General features: G+C 44.9%; 1 protein-coding gene across 1 annotated transcript in view; it reads right to left on the bottom strand.

The window, feature by feature from the left end:
- Positions 1-10,991, bottom strand: part of CCBE1 (collagen and calcium binding EGF domains 1) — a 105,275-nt gene extending 94,284 nt beyond the window's left edge. The window contains exons 1-2 of the mRNA XM_054185200.1: positions 10,868-10,991; positions 10,651-10,731 (exon numbers count right to left, since the gene is read on the bottom strand). Coding sequence (XP_054041175.1) covers positions 10,651-10,731; positions 10,868-10,968 — 182 coding nt within the window. The 5' untranslated portion in view covers positions 10,969-10,991. The remainder of the gene's footprint in view (positions 1-10,650; positions 10,732-10,867) is intronic.
- Between the last annotated feature and the right edge of the window lie 12,791 nt (positions 10,992-23,782).

The following is a 23,782-nucleotide window of genomic DNA, read 5'->3' as shown; positions in this document are numbered from 1 at the left end:
CCACACAGAGAAATTTCTGCAGGAAAAGGACGTAATTTAAGATCAGATACAAGGATAAGGTTTGAATGCACTCTGAATGTACTTCAAACCCAGAGGAGATGCCAGGACCACAGGTCTGTCTTTATAAAAACTTCTGTGGGTAAAGGTCTTCACTGAGGTCATATTAAAACGAAATTTTTATTTCTCTTTAAGAAGTTTTAAAACTAAGAGGAGATAGGACATGTTAACTTGGCCTGAAAGAGAACTCTTTCCCTTTCTCCCTCTTGACTGTATACAGAGAGAGCACATGGAGCCTGGACTCCTAAAGCAGACTCTTCACAGAAGGGTCTGAAAACTGGGAAGTGTCAGGTAGTCCCCTCTTTCCCTTCCTTATCCATAATTGACTGGTTTTTATCTGGAAGAAAGAAATGTGGAGAACTGGAGGGTGAGACTGTGCAGGGAAACACCCTCAGAAGTAAAGTTTTTAGTATCTTCTGTTTTGCTGTGAGACAAGCTAGAAGGCAAGCAGGACAAGGCAGAATAAAAATGTATCCCACTTTCTCCATTTTTAATCACATTCCATTTTGTGTTTCTTCATTTTAAAATCAGAAAAGCTCAAAATGAGAATTTTTCCATGAAAATTCAAAAAAAAAAAAAAAATATAAAGGAATGACCCGTTTGCTATAGGCTCCTCATCTCTCAGTTTTGGAATTTAAAGTGGTGTCACCAGCTGCTCTCTGTACATACATTTGTAGCCTCCAGGGAGCAGGAAGTCCAGTGGAGCAGACATACACATCCTTCAGGAAAAACAAAACAACCCAAAACAATCTAATGAGCTTTTTAAATTCACATATACATCAAAACAACCTTTCTACATCTGCCTAAGCAAATATACTATTTTCCATATAAGCAGCATATTATGTAATATATCAAGAAGCCAACATCTGAGGCACCACAAGAGTCAGAGTCTGAGGCAACGCTTGCCCGTAGGCTGTCTGGGCCATGGTGCAGACCAACAGCCCAACCACGGTTGGGTTCATCATGCTAGTGGTTTCCAAGCAGCGGGCAGAGATCAGCCCAGACCACCAACATGCCCGTCTGCCACTGCTCCTTGCAGCCTTGGGAAGCTGCCATTAGAGGCACATATCCCCAGGAGGATCAAGCATTTACCAAACAGTAGCTCTAGTGACCCCTGGTCCCTCAAGTCTCTCTTTCACTCTCTGCTTCTCAACCACTAAGATCTACCAAAGACCCTCAACCCCATTTTCACCCATTTTCTTCTCTTCCCACAGATGCTATTATAAAGATTAAAATAATTTTCCCTTTGGCTATTTTTGTTTGAATTATAACTCATTTCAATTCTCAAAGGCAATAATCTCTAAACTAAGGGGTTTTGTCATAATTCCAGAGAGCAATGTTTAGGAAATGACACCGCTTTTTTTGGTGCAGCTATGATAATAAACTCCATAATGAAAATTGAGTATGATAATAACATCTTGTTGAATAGGCAAGATGTCAGATTTACAACATATATTAAATGTGTTGAATGTGATCACAGAGATATTAACATTCCACTGAGACATCAGAGCTCTAAGCAGGAAGTTATTTACAATGAAGTAACACAGCCAATAAAGCTATTTGCTCTCTCTTATAAAAATAATTGTGAGCATAGTTTTTTTGGTGTGTTTTCACAATTTTCTAAATTGTCAGCATTTACCCATTACTCGTAAAATATTACAATACTGCTTCGTGTATTTCTTCATCCATTTAGCAGACTGTACCATCTAACTTCTTGGACTTGCGCGTCTTGTTATGGAGAATTAGGTGGTCAACCTTCCCCCTCGAGGGAGGGTAATGAGACTATGAAGCCAACATGAACACTGCTGTTTTACATCAGAAGGTATGCACCACTAATTTCTCCATAGAAAGGCTATTGTTTGTCATACACTTGCTAGCCCAGATGAATATTGTCCTATATTTCTCCAAGCTCACTCTCTCTAGCGTAACTTGCCTTTGACTTATAATAAGCCTATTCATTCTCCAAGAACAATCCATTTAAAAACTCAGATTGTAGCTTTGATTTTGCCACTCTTCACTGTTTTAAACACCATGTATGCACCACTTTAGCTTCCAGCCCATTTGAAGAGGAAGGAGAAAAATTGTTTGATGCACATTTACTACTGAATGGCTGCTAATATTAATACAGTGAATAGAATCACTGTGTAAATACACCTTATTTGAATTCCAGCACAGATCATCAATTAAAATGGATGTGGTTGGAACTTAAGTTTAACAAAAAACCCAGAGGTACGTGTTTTTTAATAGCTGGAGGTACACTAAATGCTTTATGGTCTCGTACTTCATTTTTTGAACCAGGATCAACAATTAAATCAACACAACATGATGGAAAACACTCTTTAAGCGAGAAGGATTTTCCAAACACAACTAAGCTCTGAGATTACTGTCTGCAACTGAAATTGTTTTTTTCTTCAACTGTTAAACAGAGCTACCCTCAAGGAGATGCAAACAAATTGCTTTTTTTTCCCAAGCCAAGAAGAACTGAAGTCAGCACTGTATGGATTCTGCTCTCCATTGTTTCTGCTTACAATTGGAACAACACAGAAGAAACAGCCAAGTAGAGCAGTAGAGTGACATTCGCTACTGTTAGTTTACAGAAGAAGCCACCACTAGTTTGAAAACTGAAACCCAGCAAACAGAAAATGGACAACAGAGGGAAAAAAATTCTGGGCAGAATTAGGGGAAAGTCTGGGGTTTTTTTAGCTGTAAATCAAAGTCAGTTCTGCTTACGTGAATGGTAGGCACAAGTCTCAGCCTCTTAGTAAGCAGGAATTTTAAAGAGAGGAACCCTGGAGTGACCCACATGGGTCTGCAGGAGACATAAGCAACACAAGCCAGGGTCTCCAGAGCAGAGCTTCTCCCTGTCACTGATGTAGAACAAAGCAAACCCTCTGCCATCCCCAACAGCTCCAGCTGAAGTGACACTGATACTGAACACTCAGCAATGACTCACACATTGAGAGAAAAGTCATCTCAGGACTCAGGGCACTGCAGTGGAGACAAAACCAAAAGATTAAACTCAGGGTTGTGAGAATTCAGCACAATCTCAGTGAAAGCCAAAATCACACATGCCCCAAATGACCAGTACGGCACAAGAGCAAGTGCAACCTGAAATGTGGTATTTTCCTCTGCACATCTGTAAATCAGCGGCCGGGGCCACACCAGGTATCTCGCACATACCTGCCTTGTGTGACCTTGTTGCCCACACACAGTAAACGCTCTCCCAAACACACAATGACAGAAAAACAGGCAAGTGCAGCAGAAGTCTCAGAAAACCTGTCGCCCAGATGCTCTTCCTACTGGGCAATGGCTTTCACAGCAGAATATGGGCAATCCCATCTTACCTGGGATATCTAGCCAGCCTGATCTATTTTTCCAAGTGTAGTTTAAATATTTCATGTTCAGCTGCTTCCCAATAATTCTGTGACGTGACAATGAGTGAAGGCAACCTGAACTGCGCAAAGACTGAAAGGGCACTTTAAATATCTGCCTGTGAGGTGTTTCTCCTGCCCCCAAATGGACCTGCACTTTACAGAGGGGGAAAGAGATTGTCCAAACTGAGTAAGAAAAGAAGAGGGGAGGCTGTCAAGGGAAGATGCATCCACTTCTGCAGCTTAGCTCCAAGTCTAGTTGGGAGAACAGACATCTTCCACAGGGTGCATGTGTGTTTTTGTTTGTAACCTGACCTCAGCGAGAATATACAATACTTAGGATGATTACAAAAGTCATATTCCCTTTGGCAGCCTATTTTTATTACATATTTTGTATAAGCCACGGGAGGCCCTGGGGCTACTATTTTGTTTGTCTGGAGTCTCTGAGCTAGACAACATGCCCAGGAAAGTCAGTTCATATTTAACCCTATATTCTGTAGATGAAAACCATAATGCAATGCACCTGGATTTCATTATCGATCAAACCACCAAGGAGGGCACTTATCATAAAGCTCTTGACTTGCCAGTTTTAAAATTCTTCAAGGTGCTTTGATGTCAACATCAAAAACTTCTAGACTATGCAAACAACCATTATGCCAGACCTTTAATTGTAGCACATCCTACCTCAGTGCACCACTCACAGTCATTATGCAATGTTCCGAAAGATCATTAATTATATTGGTTCATTTTGGAGTGAACTGGCTGTAGAGAGGAGACACTGCAGAGCAAACCCACAGCAGCACCGCGTTTTGCTGCAGGAGGCTGCTTTGCTCCAGCCAGTAGCGTCCACATCTGCTGAGATCTCAAGTGTCCCTAACCTCACTGAAACTCAGTAAAAATTAAGATTCTTAGCACCTGAGAGAGCGAAGTGGCACAGAAAGTTATGGACACCCAAATGTGGTATGGAAACCTACAGACACATGTGTGGCGTTGGTGTTACTCTTCACTGGCAGATACTGACAATTTGTCTCAGTAACTGCGAGCAATCTGTTCCCTTGGCAATCACAGCAAATTAAATCGAATCAAACTAAGGACTGACTGCAATCAGAACCACGACACTTAGAAGTGCTACTTCCAAAGCAATAGTGAGAAAATATTCTAGGAAAGCTGGGAAAAATGTTTTAGCGTCGTTGTAGCATACGCTGTTTTGTAAGACAGTTGTGTACTGAAACAAAATTTTCTTTATTTGTCTGTACAGAAGTCTACCTGTGATGACAATTTCCAGGAAGATTTTTTTAAAATGCATATATAAAACAGAAACCAAAAACTTTTTAACTGGGGGAACACTTATGTTTGTTGCATCTCTTCATAAACACCATGCTAGTGAAGGAATTAGTAGAATTGGTACTCGTGAGACTCGGAGAGCAGCACTCCTTCCACGGATGTGCCACGTCACGGAGCTGCTGAACACATCGTTTTCACGATGATGGTTTGATATGGAGTTCAAAAGGCCCAGTACTACATGCATAGGCACAGACTCCCTCATAGGACGAATATATTAATAGGTTCTGACACTCTTCATTCTCAACCCAATCACCAAGTAGCTTTTCTGCGGCTTTTTTCAGTAGCGCCCACAGTCTATGTGTGCATGTTTCAGATGCTGATGCTACCCTGAGTGATGCACAGTTAGCAGCTTATGTCACTTCACCACTGAACTACGTGCAAAAGAAAAATTGTTAGCGTATTGAAATACAAAGAAAATCTTTTGGGAGATGCGTGATTACAGCTGTTGCGTATGGTTAGTTTTCTAAAACCAAATCAAAATTCACAATCATATCCTCTCTTAAATTTCCAGCAAAGTTCCTCCATGGAGTGCATTTCCCTGCAAGATAACTGGAGATTAAGCAGTACTTTGCTCTAGTCAGGCAAATTTCTTGTTTTTTCTGTTATATCAATTGGGGATCTTTCGATTCCATTAAAACTGAAACGGTCAGCAAAACTTCAGAGAGGAAACACAACGGCAGCAGTAAAAAATGAAATCTCTAAAAAGAAAAGTCAGAAGATAAGATGGCAAAATGTCATCCTTGCTTACTCCAGCTGAAAGCTTCAAAATTGTATACAGCAATTTTTTTTATTCCTGTTGGAAAGCTCTGCAACATGCTCGCTGAGTATCTGGGAACCAGGAATTGCATATGGTCCCCAAGGGCATATTAGTGAAAATGCTGCTCTTTGTGAAACAGCTACAATCCAACTCACTTGCAATTACTTTTATCTTTTAAGAATGTGCAAAATGATACAGTCTAAAAATAGTAGGCTCTACCAGCAATATCAGCATTCAGGAGAGTAAAAAGAAATGCTTTTTGAGGCATGCGATCTCTGGTTAGCATCAGAGTGAAGTAGGATGTTAAGTATACCCGCATTCTCTTCTGCAATACATTTGAATTGTCTTTTTGTTGTGAAGTGTAGAGCAATCTTTCACAGCAAAATTTAAAACCTGAAATGTAGGGAGGGCCTCTGTAAAGTACTTCTAGCTGCTAATTATCAGATGAAGAAGCTGACGACCTACATTGAATTGTGTTCACCCTACTTAAAAAACCTTTTGCTTGCGAAATACTACAAAAAAGTTACTGAGTTAAGTTCTAAGCCAAGATTTAAGCCCCACAACATGGCGCTTATTTGCAGATATAACATGTAAAGATTTGCCTCATCTTTACAGAGATTTTACCATCACTAGCTAGGACTATTCTGCCAAGCACTCTTATTCTAAACGTCCTACTTTCTGCCGGCCCTGCAGCCTCCACAACTACACACACAGAATTAGGGTATAATATGTTCCTTGACAAACTCATACACTTAATTTTCAGCAAAATATGCAGGAAATAGAGAGTGGTCACCATGATGTCAGAGAAAGACGGACAAGTTCTCTCACCAGATCAATAGACTATTCGTTTAAAAAACTCAGTTTTGTCAACTAATTTAGTCAATTTTATTTGCAAGTTGAGAAGACTGACAGTTACAGCTGAATAGAAGAAATAAACCCCTTTCCTTTGCCCATGAAGGGAATGGCTAAAGTGTTCTTGCAGGCTACGCACATCCAGGTTAAAATTTTCATCTGCCTGATTCACGTGTGCTGGTTTCCTTAATTCATCCCTTAATTTTTATCAAAAAAATCTGAAAAGGAGCAGAACTATTTCTTTCAAGTCAATATACAACAATATTTAAGTATCTAGAAGACAAAGTGATTTGCAGAGTCAGGGGATACAAATATTCTCATTTTCCCACCTGTTTCATGCTTGAACCTTCCTACAACTGGTGATAAGCAAACAGCTTCCCACTAGCAAATGTTTCTCTTCAGTCTGCATACTGTCTTTCTGAATCATTTTCACTACACTCTGAATTATGACTGATTATAATATTTATCTCTCCTAATATACAACAGTTAATTACGTGACCAAGTTTTGCTGCTTTTTGAAAAGGGAGCAACCCAATCAATGCGTTGTACCAGATTAGATGCTGAGCCTCCTGAACTTGGAAGGGACATAACTGCTACCATCCCCTTACAGGAAAACAGCTACAGGACCAGGATTAAGCAAGGGGATGCCTATTCCAGACGCTGCTTTTCCTTCCGGACCACAGAAACAATGTACGGTAGCACTGTTTAAAATTAAAATCAATGACGCACTGCAACGAAAAGGGCTGTGGCTAAGATGTGCAAACTGGATTGTCACATCCAAGGGATAATGCATGGAAGCACTGAAGAAAACTGCAGCAACATTCACGTAATTCAACATGCCAACAAATTGTTTAAAAGTCTATCCAAAAGTGAAACAGGTTAACATCACTCAAATAGCTGGAGCAGGCAGAAACACGTGACTGGGGCCTCATGTTCTCATGCTGCCCAAATTTCATCAAATTCGATGAATTTTGCATACAGCAGCAATTCAAAATCTTACTGGACTACCACATTATCACCAAATCTGCAGAATTTATTCTCTGTACCTACATGATGGGGCCATTACTTCCGGGTACCTTGTGCAGTTACATGCAAGAGTTTACATGAGATTTGCACTGAAAAGATATTGTACAAGCTCCCACTGCTTTTTGCATCTGTTCCTCTGTACTCTTATGAAAATAAATACAGAGAACATCTAAAAAAATACAAATCGAACTAAGCCAAGGGCCAGACTGCACACATTCAAAAAGGAAAAATACGTCTAATTATGTACAAGGTTGCTATGACCACAGGGAAAAATGCCAATATATTCTCAGTGCTTGGCCCCACTTTTGGCTTGGCCCTCCATTTGGCTCATCTTTATTCATGAGTAAATCTGGTCAAAAAAAATTTTTCAAGGAATATTTTTTTGTGATGAAAAGATGCTATTTTTATTGAAGGGCTCTGCAAACATGCTGATTTTCATGAAAAATTCCAGCAGGAGGAATAAAAGGATGAAATTGCTTTCAGTCAAGAATTTATGCTTTGGAAAACTAATTTTCCTCAGGAATTTTGACATCTGACTTCAAATTTATTTCTTTTTTTATTTAACTAATTGCACAGCATATCATTAGCAGTGGTGCACATTGCCTCATGCCTGACGTGTTATGACCTGAGATAAATTTTGTGTCAGTTTGTTTAATTTCTACATAAGAGGTACTTTGACCTAGAAAAGAAATTGTGTATGCTAATAATAAATAGCAGCTGACATTAACTATCCTTTTAAACTACATCTAACACTGTATATAAATTACTGTATTATTCATAACTATTGTCATTATGAAATACTGTGAAAAAAAACTGTCTAGGAAGATAAAAAAAATGAAATTTTGTAACAATAAATATTAGAAGACCAAAGTCAAGTTTCTCCGAAACCTGGAGTGAAAGCTCCCCTAAAGCCACTGCTGAGTTTCTGTCCAGCTGAAGATTTTTAAATGTTCGCTGTCACTCTAGGTGTGAAAACTGAATCCTAAAGCACTTGGATGTCCTACGAAACAAAACCCACCTTGAGGCATCACAGGCTTAGTCAACGCTAGCAAGTTTCCTGTCGTCTCAAAATATTAATTAAACTTAAATTGAAACATGTTCTGATGAGGTCATTTCCGTGTGCCTGCTGGAAGCCCACCTTGCTAGCAGGAGCAATGGGGATGCTGCTCTTCCCCTAACGTTCACCGTGACGGGTGGGTGATGCTGCTGGTCCGTGTCAGAGCGTGGCACAGCTCCGAGGGGCAGGACCAGGGGCACACCGCAGCACAAGTGTGTCCTCTGCTGAGCCACACGCCTCCATTTCGGAGATGCTGCCCTGCTCTTGTGCATATGGACATCACGGAAGAGAGCTCGCAGGGTGGGGGATTGAGTCCTCCTCACCCAACCCTAAAGGCTAGACCTTGAAAACACATGATTACACGGAAATTGATTTTTTTTCTTTTTTAAAGCAAGGCAGCCCTAGCAGTCATAGATAATAGAAAAGGTTTGAAAACATGAACCCAAACAACCTAGAGTGCAATGCAGTGATTTGGAAATGCTCATTCACAGTCTGTGCTGGTTTGGGATGGTGAATACTGCTTGGGATTGTGCAGGGGGAGAGCTGTGGAGGGAGGGAGGGCTCGGCAGAACCAGAGCCCAAAGGTCAGAAGTACCTTAGCCAGGATGAAGAAAGTACAAGTGAGACTTGTCAGCAGGACAGAGTCCTGCTTTCTTTGCACGGTGGCCCACAGCAGCCGGTGGAGCCCGTGAAGCCCTCATCCACTTCACACCAAGCAGACCCACTTTGCTCACATGGATTTGGGAGTAATGAGCAGGACTGTCATGTGCACAGCTGCTTTATGCAGCTCCTACTCTGGGTTTTTCCTTCAGTAACACCCCCCAAGTCAGCACAACCTTGCTCACCCCAGTGCTCTGCTCCCAAAGCAGAGAAACGCTGAAGGTTCAACCATGTACTCTCCTTCCCTGCGAAACCCACACGCTGCCACCCTCCAAAAGGTGCTGCGCACTGCTGTGTGATACAGAGCTGCCTATAAGCGGGCTCTGCCTCACCCTCACAGGGAGAGGAGAGAGAAGATAAGGGAAGGAGGGAAGGGTGGTCTCCACTCTTCGCAGCACCCTTCCCGTCAGCTGTAAGAATGCTAATGCTGCTGAGACCTGGGGAGCAGCGTGACACCTTCCCAGGTGGCTGTGGCTGCTGGAGGGCACAAACCAGCCCCGAGTGCATGAGTGAGGCACAACACTGCTGCACCGTGCGCCTGCAGCTCTCTGGTGTTTATGCCAAACAGAAAACACTCTAGGAAGAAATGGACAATCTCTGTAACGCTTTTTGCCAGTATCAATGTGCCTTATCTTATTTGAGTTATACATAAGTGGCTCCGTGCCACACGCAGGCATACACACACAAGCAGAGCACAGCTGCCTCCACAAAGTAGCCTCTCACAAGAAGCAGCTTTCACAGATGAAACATCTCATCTGTGGGGATGGGACTAATCAGTAAAGGGATACGTGTGAGCTCGTACTTTGCATATATTTCTCCAAAAGCACATCTATTGTCAACTGTTCTGGACATTTGTCATCATTAAAACAGCTTTAAAGTTCTTGTGAAAAGCAGATGATGTTTCTCAAATGCACAGCTGAAAATCGAAAACTCCAGGTTGGATTCATCTTACTTAACTTGAGAGGCCTCTGCTGAAGTCTCCCCCAGAGCTGGTTGCTGAAGAAGTTACTCATTCTAAGGGCATGATTCATCTACCTAAATGTAAACGTCTTTTGGGTGGCATGACTCCAGTTATCATCTCACTGATCATCCCGCAACTGATGCAGCTATAGCTCCGATGCCCTCCTAGGCATCCTAAGTCAGAGGAAGCCTCTCGCACTGCAGCAATGACCTGTGGACAGGATACGGCAACCAAAACCACACGCACCCTCTCCAGCGATGCCTTTGCAGCGGGGTTACTAAAACCTTTCGCGTGGGCAACAGCGGGACTTGCCACGGGAGATGCCGAACGGGAGAGGGACGTGACCGACTTATCCCGTTCCCGGGGGGCAGAAACGCCGGGGTGGGTTCGCGGAGAGCAGCGGGGAGGCAAAAGATGCCACAGCTGCTTGTCCCCGCGCCTGACACCAACACGCCTGTGTCCCCCGCTCTCCTCCCCCTCACCCCCCCGCCCAGCCGGGGCAGCGAGCCCCGAGCGTGTCCCCCGCCGCTCCGTGTCCACCCCCCACCGCGGCCGCGGCGCTCACCTGAAGCAGGTGGTGAGCTCGCCCGTGGGCTTCAGGCAGGGGTACCGGGTGGTGGCGATTTTGTTCTCGGAGCAAACCTCCCTGCAAGGCGGGGAGTGGGATTATTAACGGGGGTGGGGAAGAGAGAGAGAGAAAATAAAAGGGGGTAGTGGATGTGGGGCAGGGGGAAACGCAGAGGAAGAGGAGCACGGGGGTCCGCGGGCGGGGGGACACTCACCTGTCGCCGTCCTGCGGCTCCTCCCGGTAGGTCCAGGCGTGCCCCAGCGCCAGCAGCAGCAGCAGGCGGAACGGGGCCAGGCTGCCGGACGGCCGCCCCATCGGGCCGCCTCTCCCCTGCGCTCCGCGCCGGCTCTGCCCGCCCCGGCCGGCGGCGGGGCTGCGCCGACCCGCCGCTCCTCCCGCCCCGGCGGAGGGGCCGCCCCCCGCCGCCGCCGCCGCCGCCGCCGCCGCTGCCGCCAGATGTGCCCGCGGGGAGGGGCCCCCGCGCCCAGCCCAGATGTGCCGGCAGATGCGGCCCCCGCGGCGGGGCGGGGCGGGGCGAGGCGGGCCGGCGGGCAGATGTGGCGGGGTCGCGGCAGATGTGCGGCGGGGGTGAGGGGACAGCGGTGTACCCCTCCTGGTGCCCTCCCAGCCCCCCGCCGTGGCTGCACGGGACAGGTCCGGGGGTGCCCGCCCCAGGCTGAGCGGGAAGAAAGCGATGGAAAGGACCGAAGCCGCGGGGGTGACCGGCGGCTCTCGGTGCACCATCACTGATGCTTTCCAGATCCGGCTTTATCTTGTATCTCTTTCCCAAAGCAACAGGGCAGTTCAAAGCATCTCTGCTGCGACGGTTGTTTATCCTTGTGTACGGCTGCCACTTCCCCGCCATTCATAAAAAAGGAGATTAACGACAACAGACTTCGATAAAGTAGCGCATCAGGTCTGGCCCGCCGTACCGTATCCTGTTTTCACAGTTTAACTGCCTGGGACCAGGGGAGCAAACCCGCAAAACGACTATGCCTTTGCAAAATGTTTGGCCGACGCGTTGGCTTTGATCACCACAGAACTTCCTACCAGTATGAGAGGCTCCAGGGAAATGAGGGTGTGCAAATCAGCCTTACTGGCACTTTCACCTGTAGTATAAATAACCTCATTTTACAGCCAGAAAAATCAGGGACATGTGAGCAACAGTCCGTACATAAATATTATTACAGAAAAGTCAGGGATGTGCAAGTAACAAGCTGTAACTCCTCTACTAAACCGGCACAGAAGAAATAAAGATGTGTAAGAGGACTTAAGCAACACTCCCTTCTACTTTTTGCTCTGCCACAGATAACTTCTGAATAAGTCACTTCACCGCTCTGTGTCTCAGTTTCCCCTGACTGTAACAGGAAGACCCTAATAGTAAAATAAATAAATAAATAAACAATGCAGAGCCCCATATAAGAATCAGCTATGATTAAGCTGTTAAGCCCTTTGGTATGTTGTCCAGCACCCAGAAGAAGGCTTGTGACAGATGGACTCTTCCTTGGGAAACTCTGGGGCTTGTCAGAAGTTTTCCCTCTCTTGCGCAGCATCGGCTGTCACCACGTTCTGCTGTTCGTGCTGTGAGCCGCCGACTTCAAGGTATTTCTCTGCTGTAGGTGCCGCTGCATGTTCATTTTCTCTATTCCCGTGCTCAGTTAAGCAAGGGAGTTCTGCATGGCAGATTTTTTTTTTGTGTTTTTGCTTTTGCTGTTGAGAGGATTTTTGAGATGTTTATTCTTTGTAATTACTGCTTTGCCTTTATACAAATAATGAGTAAGCAAAGACAGGACTTGCTGTATTGAAGCCAGTGAAAACTCTGAGTGTTTCTCGCAGGGCTAAGCCCTCGTCTCTCTCACACAGCCGCTCCGGACTCGGAGACAACAGGAATAAAAGCAGGACCTGGGTGCTTGGACGCAGGCGCTCTGGAGACACCTGTCTCCACATCGTGTTCCTCACCCTCCCTCCCCAAGTGGAAAGTATCCAGTGACAAGGTCTGAAATGAAGAGAGGTTTGCACTGCTGTAACCCCTGCGATGTCTGTCGATAGATAACAAAGGATTTAATTTACCACATTCCAGAGGTGGTCACAGTCCCTCAAAAATCTCAATTTTTAAAAGAAATTTAATCATACCCAAGCACAGAGACGGAATCCTTTGGATGATTTCCAAGCCAGACCCAAGTGTCATGACATCAGAAGGACTCTGATTTTCAAAGGATCCCTATAGAGCATGAGTGGGTTCCCCAAAAATGTTTTTTTTTCCCAGAACTTTTGCCATTCACTGCAAATCTGATTCACTACCTGAATTGCTTAACTCAGCTCTCTGCCTTTTCTTTAATGCCTGCCACCCACATAGCACTGTATCAGCACACTGTACTATCTTTTTAATTAAAAATACTACAGCAGCTTACGTATGTTTTCATTTAACTCATGAAAACAGACTTGTTAATTTAGACAAGGTAACCTGCAGGTGAAGCAAATCCTGTACTCAACTCTTTGCCAAAGCAGGCCCCAAAGTTTTAGATATGAAAGAAATTAAGCATGATCGATAGTAGATAGGACAGAGAGGTTCAACAGCACCATGCAACAACATCCATAATTTGCAGTTGGTGACCCTATTACCACCGAATACATTAAAGTTGAGGGTTTCATCATTTTGCTTCATCAGCTCCATCTCAGCTGTAATGACCGTGCGGCCAGGGCCACCCTGAGAAGACGGCTTGCTTCCTGGAAAGTGTTGAAGGGTGGCGGTGGTTAAGGAAACACTGAAATGTTCCTGTTGCCTCAGGGAAGGAATGATCTGGGACTGTTTTCACGTATAGTAAATAAGCAGAATGTGCTTTCTCGTGCAAGGGATGCTTTTCCTTGTGCAGGGTCATGTTAGTTTTGACTTGCCCAACTCAAGCACGTATGAAGTTGATTAAGCTGCACACTAAATTTTGGAGTGCTCTCAAAGAAAAGAATGAGGAATTCAATGTAGTAAAGTGCTTATCAGAAGTTTTATTTATACTGTTTATGTAGGAAGATGCATTGTTTCCTGCAGTTCATTCATAATGATGTGGATTAATAATCCAAATTCAAATTCCTTTTCTGGATTTTGCTAGCAACTGGAACAGCTCAGAAACAAACTTGGATCACCACCCCCAAAGAGGGTCTTTCTGAAGCCCATTTCCATAGTAGAAAGGCACAACTTCTGCACGCTGCAGAGCAGGAGGAGAAGGGCGTGCAGAAAAAAAATTAGAAATACACTGAGGTCATTTGCATCCATGAAAAGTTCTCAAGATCTTGAGTGGTTATTTTATTATCCTACTACTCATAGACCTCCATTAGAGCTGTTGTATTAGGCTCAGTACAAATGCACAGAGAGGTCTGAAAGTTTAATAGTGGTCCTGAATATAGAAGATTATTTTTCCCTACTTCCTACCCCCACCTTTAAAAATACTATGAACATCATGTTGTGGGGGTGGGTTGAGGCTTTTTTTGTTTCTTTAAGATGTTTCACTGGAACTTTCAGAGGTATGCACTGTGATTTTTCTTAATCCATTTACAACCGACGTTTTCATCAGTGCATTTTCCATCTGCTTCAATTAAACAGCAAGTAACCAGTTATTGTAAATAGTCTTAATCCCACTACAGCATTGTGTTTGCATCAAGTTCCTTGGTGGCAACTCCACCAGATCTCCAGCTGTTGGCATCAACATGTTCGGGGAGATCAGAGCAGGACTGAAGGTGTAAACAAAGAGAAAACAGAAGTTTTTGAGAATATCTTGGGCCTAGGATACTTTTCATATTTGAAAGGGCTTGTGCTGGTCATTTGTGAACTTTGTTCTCTTCCAGGTGAATGCCCAGACTGAACCTGTCCAGGTACAAAAAATATACTCTGAATAATTCTATCTAGTTATCTAGAGAGAAGTGGAGTTTCTTCCTAACTCTTCTGTGATTAATGGAGTTGCCTGGTCTTTAAAAGGCTGTGTGAAGCAAGGAATAAATAGGCAGAGCAAAGGCAAAGAGTGAAAGCCAAGGCTGTCAGAGGTGATCCATGGGTCCACAGAAAACAGATCTGGGACAGTAAGGAGGTGAGAGAAAGGGCAGAAACAAAAAATGGGAAGACGCAGAGGAAAACCAGGGAAGAGAAAGGGGCTGAAGAAATGTCAGGGAACCTTGCGGGGGGGGCTGAGGTCTGCCCAGGTCTAAACAGGTATTACAACCTGAAAGAGGATGGTAGAGCAGCCAGGAGGGCATGTGTCTGAGCAGGAGAGTAGGAATGGATGCTGAGAAGACAGTGGTATGGTCACAGCAGCACACAGGTATGTTTGGGTGGCAAAGGGCAAGGAGAAGAAGGGATAAAAAAATGGGGGAAGGCGGTTATGCCTCTTGCCTCTGTTTTGGTCATCCTGTTATTGTGCCTTGAAAAGATGAGAAACTGCGAAAGTGAAAATATTTTATTTATTTTTCCTAGAAGGTGCAAGGTGTTATCTTACTTCTGGAGCCCAACATATGAAATACGCCACAAAACGTTCATTAAATAAAAATACTGAGGCAGGGGGAAGATACTTCTCATCACAAACACTCTTATGGCACTTAATCCGTCTAGGAGACAAACAGTCTCTGCTTTCTGTCAGAGGGCTTTTTAGTAAAACATGTTAATGCAGGACCAAGGTAGTTGAAATGGGATGCAATTGTTTTTAAAATATCCATGGAAAAAGGCACCTAGGAAAACATGCAATGGTGACCATGAGGCATTGCCTCCAGAGAGCATCACAGCTACAGAAAGGAATTGCCCCAGACTGCTTCCTCCATTTCACAGATAATTACAGGGCTCATCTCAGATTAGTAGCAAAAATAAACAACTTTGAAAAATATCAGCTAAAACAATAGCGCTGCTGACCAAGCAGAAAATAGGTAAACGATAGCTCTAATCCACCAAAAGCAAATCCTGACCGATACACGGGACACAGCATGACACTAACCAGAGCTGACTTATTTTCTCAAGGGCTAGGTTTGAATTCCATTTTGTTATACGAGATTAGAGCTGAAGAATGTGAAATCTTCCATGGCATACCAGCTATCAAACACCATCGGCTTCCGAGGTGCGTATGTGCTTCTTGTCAGTCCGGGCTCCTTTGACAAGGCCTGGGCCATTGCTCTAAGTGCATGGACAGCAAGAAAAACAGATACCTTCTGCCTAGTCTTTGTAATGGTTAGAACAAAGTCCTTGTGCTTCTGAGGTTCTAAAGCAGCAGTTGCTCCTGTGATGATCATCCCATGGCGGTGCTGTGCTATAGAGGCCCTGGGTGGTGAGGAAGACTTTGGAAGGTCACTGATTGAGAAATCAGTTTTTAACCACTGACACACACAGATACCCACACAGTTCCCACATGTGCACACAAGAAACGGAATAGGTGGGAAACTAGATCCGATGGTACAAATTGAAGTAAAATTTGAGCACTCATTCTTTTTTTTTTGCAAACATGCATCGTGGTGGCAGCATGGAGGAAGATGACTCTGGGAAGTATTCCTTTCTTTTTTTCCCAAATAAATCAGGTGGTCCTTTGATTCAAAAAAGCTGTGGAAGCCCTGTTTTAGCATGCAAGTTGGTGGCAAAGGATGTCCAACGCTAAGATTGTTGCATGTGCTTGCCACCAAAGCAGCTCGTAAATGTCCAGATGCTAACAGCCCCCCATCCCCATTTTGGATCACGATGCGGGGGGTTGTCTTTGAAAACTGCAGGCTGAAAAGTGCAGAGAATGGACATAAAGGCTTGAGCAAGAGGAGACCTTAGCGAAAGATCTGAGTTAACTGAAAATTTACAACAAAATTTACAAAAGGGTGTTTTGTTTGTTTTTAATTACATGTGGTTAATCAACAAGCCTTTATTTTGGAATGGGGGATACTGCTTATAGGACAAAGATGTCTCCGTTTCAGTCAATGGTTTGCAAATGCTAGGAAAGATGTTCCAGTGAGTAAGGCATCAAGCCATGTATGTAGAAGACATCAGCAGAGAATGGATGATGCAACTGTCCAAAAATGTGTTTTTCAACATGCTCCCACACACGCACACATGTAATTACCATGCATACAAGCAAGTAAAACAGCGGAGAAAACGCTTCCAGTTACGTCCTTGGCCTCAAACTGCTTGCATGACCTTGGGTAATTGACGTAGGCCCAGACCTTCCACAATCTAAATACCACTAAGCATGTGGGTGTTAATCTCTGAACCTCAGCATGCCGTCTACAACGTGACCTAATCTCTTCTTTCCCACCTTTGGTCAGGTTTGCTTATGTAAAGTCTAAGGTATTTATTTTGGGGGCAAAATTTGACCCTGATGACAGCATTGAAATATAAAATATACATCTTTAAAAGTGCAAAATATACTTGTTATGTATAGAAATCAATATCACTATAGAATACGTAACTGTACTTTCCTACTTGTTCCTGATGGGGATTTCTTTGAGGAGTGCTGCACGCTGCAGTGCTAATGTCATTGTGTTCTTCCAGAGCTGCTGAACCAAAATTTCACCTTTATGGACCCATCCTCAGCGAGTGGCAGTAAGCTCAGCTATCTGCCGTGGTGTAGTCCCTGCTCACGGAGCCCCCTGCAGCCTGCCATCCCACATGCAGAGTGGGCAAAATTCCTCACTGTGCCGCCGGTTTGCAGCTATGGCTTGACACGACCCAAGGCAGCCCAGGTAGCTGTGGTTACGCCTGTGGAAAAGCTGCTTTTCCATGGCTCATCTTAACCTCTCTTGAAAGTGCTGCCCGTATCCGAAGCTACGCAGGGACTCTGAGGAAGGTCTGTGACACAGGGGGGAGGAGAGCAGCCCGCATGTTGCTCATCAATCCTTGGAGCCTGCGCCAAAGCAAATGCAGCCCGGAGACTGCGCACACGTGCCCCTGCTGTGGCATCTCCCCCCAGCTGTGTTTTCTTTGGCTCGAGCCCCTGCGGAGCCGCGGGCACTCTCTAGTGACAGATGCATTAACACGGATGCGACTGGATGCAAGCCCCAAAGTTTTCAAGCCCTCTCGGAGATCGCAAAGCCCTTGTTCATATAGTTATGGAGCCCTTGTTCATGCAGTTATGGGCCAAGCTGGGTGCAGGGGGGCTTGCGAGGTGTATGGGTACGCCACAGACTTTGAAACCTGCCTCTCCTGGGGTGCTAACTGCACCTGCCCTCCTTGGAAAAGCCGGGACACGCACACACATGCGTGCACATCCTCCCCAACCCTTACCTACAAATCTGCTGATGAAGAAATGTTTTAACTTACGTGTAATTTGTAAGTGGGCTAATGGAGTTTACCCAAACTTAAAAGCCCTCCGCTCACAGGCCGAGGCAGGTTATTTAAACTGAAGATCAGCCTGGCGTGACAGTGGAAGCAGCAGCTTTGCAGCGACGGTGCCGTTCCCCTTGCCATGGAAATAACAGTATGCTTCACGCTTTTCATCTCCTGCACGCTGTTTTTGCCACCTTATTAGTACTGATACATTTTTTTCCCCTCCGATTTCCTTCTAAATGAGGCAGCTTTTACCAGAGTTTCACTCTGCCCTTTGGTGCAACAGATGTAACTCATCACAGAAATGGGCTCAATTCAGACCAGTCACCCATTTCATTGAAGTTGATCTGGCAAAACACAAGTGAAAAAAAGAAGAATACGACCTTCAGTCCACAGCTTGTGACAGCTCGCTCACTGCTTATTTATTCTGCACTCCTTGCAAAAACACTCCACACATTCAATCACATCTCAAAGAAAGGGGTCAAAAGGCAAGTGTTTTTAAACTGTCTCGGTTAAAGAGTCCCTTCCCATTAAAGCCATGCTGGTTGTGTCAGAGATAAAAGACTGTTTTCTATGAGGACTGACCACTCTTGACAAATCAACGATAAATTACTCAGAAATAGGCTCTGGCAGATTCATTGCAGGAAAATGAATCTCCAGGCACCCACCATGTTCAGCAGTGAACACTGTGTAATTCTGCTGATGTCTGTGTGAAAAACATAAGAAATTACTCAAAACTTTTAGTGCCTATTTCAAGAGCAACGGTTGTGCTTCTGGCCCTATGGTTGATAGCCAAAGATGAAGCAGCTTAAGTCAACGCCATGGGACATTTGTAGGGAAGAAAATCAGTGACAGGAAAAAAAAAATCTATTCTTTTGAGCTTGTGAAGCGCTGACCTTTAGTGATCAATGATGGATGTGGAAGACTTCAAAGTTTGTTAAGCACAGGCAGGAAGCAAACGGAGCGTGTTGGGAAAGATAATTTTCTTGCCAGAAAAGGGGAAAATCCACATTCAGATGTCCATTTACTGAAATGTTAATTGTTAGGATAAATACAGGATTTTGCCTTGAGAAGGACCTTTCTCTCCAAAATAAGTAATTTAGATCTGGTTTGACTTCAGGCTAGAAGTGTCTTAATCCTTGTCTATCACTAAAAGACTGATTGGCCTCAGCAAGAAATTGCAGCTTTCCACCAATGAATCTGAGAGACATTCCTTTTCACATTTACCCCTTTGCAGGTCCTTTAATATTACAAGGAGTCAGGGCTTGATCTTCTGCATGCCTTGTATCTTGCTAGAAGATTTTTCAAAATTCCTCACACCAATCCTTATACAGAAACCCAACCACAAACGCTTGGTGAAGCCATCTGGCTTCTGCTCCTCTCGTCATCTGTACCAATTGCACAACTTTATAGCCATGGTTAGATTAAATTGAGGAGAAAGGCATTCTGGAAATAAACCCCACAGTTATGCTCCCACCCTACATCCACATATCTACATTGCTATCCAAAGATGCAACAGCGACTCAGAACAGTGTCTGTGGTAGCTCGAAACACAGAAAACTCATGGTCTCCTGTCTGACCTCTGCTGCCCAGTGTACCTATGGAACACAGAAAGTGCCTGCAGCAGGCTAGCAGCCACTGTGAAGGGCTTTCCCCTGCTCCAGAGCATGGCTTTGATACCTTTTGCATTGTCTTCTGCAGGCATTTGCACCGGACGCAACTGCAAGTGAACGCAGGCTGAAAACAGGCATCCTTCTTGCCCCTGCGGCTCTGCAGACAGGGAGGCCGTGCTGGGCAGCCCTGTTGGTACCAGTGCCACCCTCACCAGTCACTACGAGTTTCCAGCAGTGATGCTCACAGCACGGGTGACCACTATAAAATTAATGCAAAGGGATCAGCAGAGGGGCTCACCAGCAACACTGAATGCACGGGGTGCTGGTCTCTGTACGGCGCCGGGAATGGAGAGAGCTGGGTCCAGATACGTGCTCCCTCCCAGGCGGTGGGTGAGCCACGTGGGTGCAGACCCTCAAAGACACAGAAGCTCCGCATTGCCAGGGAAGACAGCAGGCATTAGACTTGCCAAGGCCTTCAGTCTGGGCCTCAGTCCCTTCATGCCCCCTGTTGTCACACCCCACAAGGGACTGACAGCGCCTGGTGGTTAATGATGTACACTTTCCAGGTGTCCTCGAGGCGATACAGAGTGAGTTCTTTAAGACCTCAGGACACCGCAATAACAGGGATCCAAGTGCTTGCGAAAGACAAAATAAGTCAATCAGCTCTATTAAAGTGTTTAACAATGTTCAGCATCTCCAACAGAGCTCTGGAAGGACCAGAACACTGGAGAATTAAGTTACTTTGTTCTTCTAATTCCAAATGGTCCTTTGCAGCCAGCAAGCTGTATTTCCATTTTTTGCTATGTATCAAGTAATAGGTTTTCCAGGTCTATGCTTCAGCCAGAAAAACCCAAACCAAACAAACCCAAAAAATCATGTAGAAAAGACAAATATCTGTTGAATGATATTTACTTTGATTTCTCAAACAGGTGAGGGTGATTTCAATCTTCCAGAAAATTAAGTGGTTTTGTATTGTGACTCTGCATCTATTACTTACCAAAGTTAGGTCAGCTATTTTCCTGCCTAAAAAGTAATTGTTAGAAAAAAAAAGAGCAAACAAAGGAACAATCCTGACAGCAACTCATTTTTACTGAACAACAAGGGAAATTATCAGTGCATACCTTGGCACTTAGCTGAACCAAGCTGCCTTTCCTTATTGACTCTTCCTTCAGGCAGCACGTCCAAATATTTCCTTGGAATATGTTCGTAGTGTGTGCAGGAGCTATTTATAATCTGCAACGCTTATTTTTGGATTAAATACATCTAGGTGGCTAGTTGCCACGAGAGCAAAGGGGGTTTCAATGAATTACAAGCATGTGTATGAGATATTACACTTGGGAGAAGGCATTTCCAAGCGAAGCGGCCCGTAGAAGCAAACAGGCTGTCAGACACGGTGCGAGCAGGCACAGCACAGAAACCGGCTGAGCAATGCACCAGCGTGGCCTCGCTGCCCTGGCATCCTCTGCCTCTTTTGAGGAGGGATCCCTCCAGATGCTCTTCCAGGGCTCAGGCCAGTACTAGAGGAGCAGCCAAGGAGCGGCTCGGGAGGGTTCCTCTGTTTGTTCAGCACCTGCCCTGATTTTAGACAGCGTGTCCATTGGCTGAAGTCGGTCCCATCACCAGCCAGCTGCCTCCTGCAGAGAAGAAATGTTTGAGGAGTGTCCGTCTGACACCTCTTCTCAGCCACTGAAGTCTCCCAGCTTCTCTTAGATGTGTGGTTCGTATGAGACGACCCTGGCCTCTAAGCCATTAGTTCCTAGGCTTGCTGCCTTCTCCTCCAACCCTTTTTCCTCTCTGTCTTTCCATCCACCCATCCATCTCAGCCTTCCCACCCCCATGCCTGGGTTGGCATCGATGCCTCCTTGCCCACAGCAGCACTGGCTTGGAACTGGGGTGACAATTGCCCAGTACAGCATCCTACCCCTGGTGTGGGCAGGTCTCCCACCCTGGGGACTGATGGCATCAGACACTCCACAGCGGACACGATTAAAGTATAACTATAACAGCACCTTCTCCCACAAGCAATTCAGTCTGAACAGAAGTGAATGCATTTTGTTAGCTAATGGTTAGATATGCCATCTATGCTACTCATCCTGCTCCGTAATGAACGGTGGGTAATCATTAACAGCGCAACAAACTGGTGAACTAGTGCATACACACTTATTCTTCAGCTGCTTCTGATTTACTGCAGTCTTTACCACTCTCAGTAAAATAATTTGGACATTGAGCATGTGTCGTACGACGCTAGCTTGTGCTGACAAAGCCCGACGTATATCTAACATCCAGATGCTGCCAAAGCTCCAGTTAGACCTTCACAACTGAAATATAGAGTGGCAAGCATGCCTTTCCTGACGTGAAATCCTTTTGCTTCCAAAATGTGCACTCTGGTGATGAATTATATATATATTGCTATCTATCCTCCTGGCCCAGCTACAATCGCTGCTCTGTATGTTCAGGGTTGTCCCAGTCCAGTTTTCATGAGGAATGTGTCGCTTTCTGTTCTACGGACAGTTATATGAGTAGCTGGCAAGCTGTGGTCTTCACAGCACCACTGCTCGGATCTTGTGGCCCCACTTCAGGCCATGTTTGTTTGTAATGGGGAGATTTCTTGAATGTTTCCAGCAAGAAGTGCCATGGGAGGTATGTTAATAACAAGGTGACAAATGTCAGGGCTGGTTTCTGCCGTTGTGGAAATCAACGGCAAAGCTCTTGCTCAGACTTCTACCAAAGGAGAATCGAGTTGACTTTTAACTGGATGTATGCCACAGACTGTCAAACCCGTGAGTTATTTTAAACAGCCAAAAAAGCATGTTGGGAACAGCTATGGCTGCCTGTTACTCTAACAAGACCCCACAATTCGAAATATTTTTTCCACTGGTTTGTAACTCCCAGGAGAAGACTGTGTTAAAAGAGCTCACTGACCTTCTTGCCTTCAGCTGTACTTACCCTGTTTGTGGCTGGTACACGCATAATCCTCTCCTTTTTCTGGCCAATTCTCCAAATTGTCTGCAGCCATTGGAGAATGATCAGAGGCTGGAGTACCTCTCCTATGAGGACAGACTGAGAGAGTTAGGGTTGTTCAGTCTGGAGAAAAGGAGGCTCTGAGGAGACCTTATAGTGGCCTACCAGTATCTTAAGGGGGCCTACAAGAAAGCTGGTGAGGGACTTTTTAGGGTGTCGGGTAATGGTAGGACTAGAGGGAATGGATTAAAACTAGAGATGGGTTGATTCAGACTGGACGTTAGGAAGAAGTTCTTCACCATGAGGGTGATGAGACACTGGAACAGGTTGCCCAGAGAAGCTGTGGATGCCCCATCCCTGGAAGTTTTTAAGGCCAGGCTGGATGGGGCTCTGAGCAACCTGATCTAGTGGGAGGTGTCCCTGCCCATGGCAGAGGAGTTGGAACTAGATGATCTTTAAGGTCCCTTCCAACCCTAATGATTCTATGATTCTATGAATCTGTGTAACCTAAGAGCAACACTGATGAAGTCACACCACAACGACTTGAAGACAGGTAGACATGTGGGGACAGCAAAGTCAGGTTGTCAGTCTGAGTGAGCAACGTCACGCTAAGGCAAACATCATAACACAGACCAAACCAGAAAACCTTGGCACTGCAGAGCAGAGACAAAATGTCCTCTAACACAGTTTAAGCAATGCAGTTTTGAAGGCCAGATCTAAACTACCCAGGGGATGTCCTAATCAGACCCCGAACTCATTCATGTCCATGCACACAGATTGCAAGCCAGTACTTGGTGGTCAATTTGGGCTAATCTTTGGACCAAAACGTAGTTGGTTGTGTGGATGTCTCAGAAATATACTGTATCTCATACAAAATCGCCATTGTTAGTGCAGCATGATAGCAATAATTCATAAGTATGAATAAAGTAGACCTGGTTAATACCACTTTCCTCCCTCAGTATTTCCATCTTAAAATAAAAGGCTTAAGGTTGAACAAGGTCAAAATATGGCAAAAAGAGCCATAAGCGGGAAATGTCCAGCAGCAATTTTACTCATGCAAGAAAGACACTACAGGATTTTGTTGCTCTGAAAAATTAAGACTTTGAACTAAGCCACAAGTGAGCAGGGGAAGGAAAAAGCATGAGATGATCATTTTCAGTAGTACCAGCTGCCTGCTGGAGGCTCTGGGAAGCTGCTGTTCCTGTGGCTTTGGGTCAGGGGGACATCACACCAGTGAGGGCCTACTCCCCCGTTGGCCACAGCCAAGGCAAGAAGGCTGAGA

The sequence above is a fragment of the Rissa tridactyla genome, chromosome Z, assembly GCF_028500815.1.
Source record: "Rissa tridactyla isolate bRisTri1 chromosome Z, bRisTri1.patW.cur.20221130, whole genome shotgun sequence".
In the NCBI taxonomy this organism is placed as follows: domain Eukaryota; kingdom Metazoa; phylum Chordata; class Aves; order Charadriiformes; family Laridae; genus Rissa; species Rissa tridactyla.
Note: the sequence above shows the minus strand (reverse complement) of the source record. Positions and strands in the feature narration are given on the sequence as shown.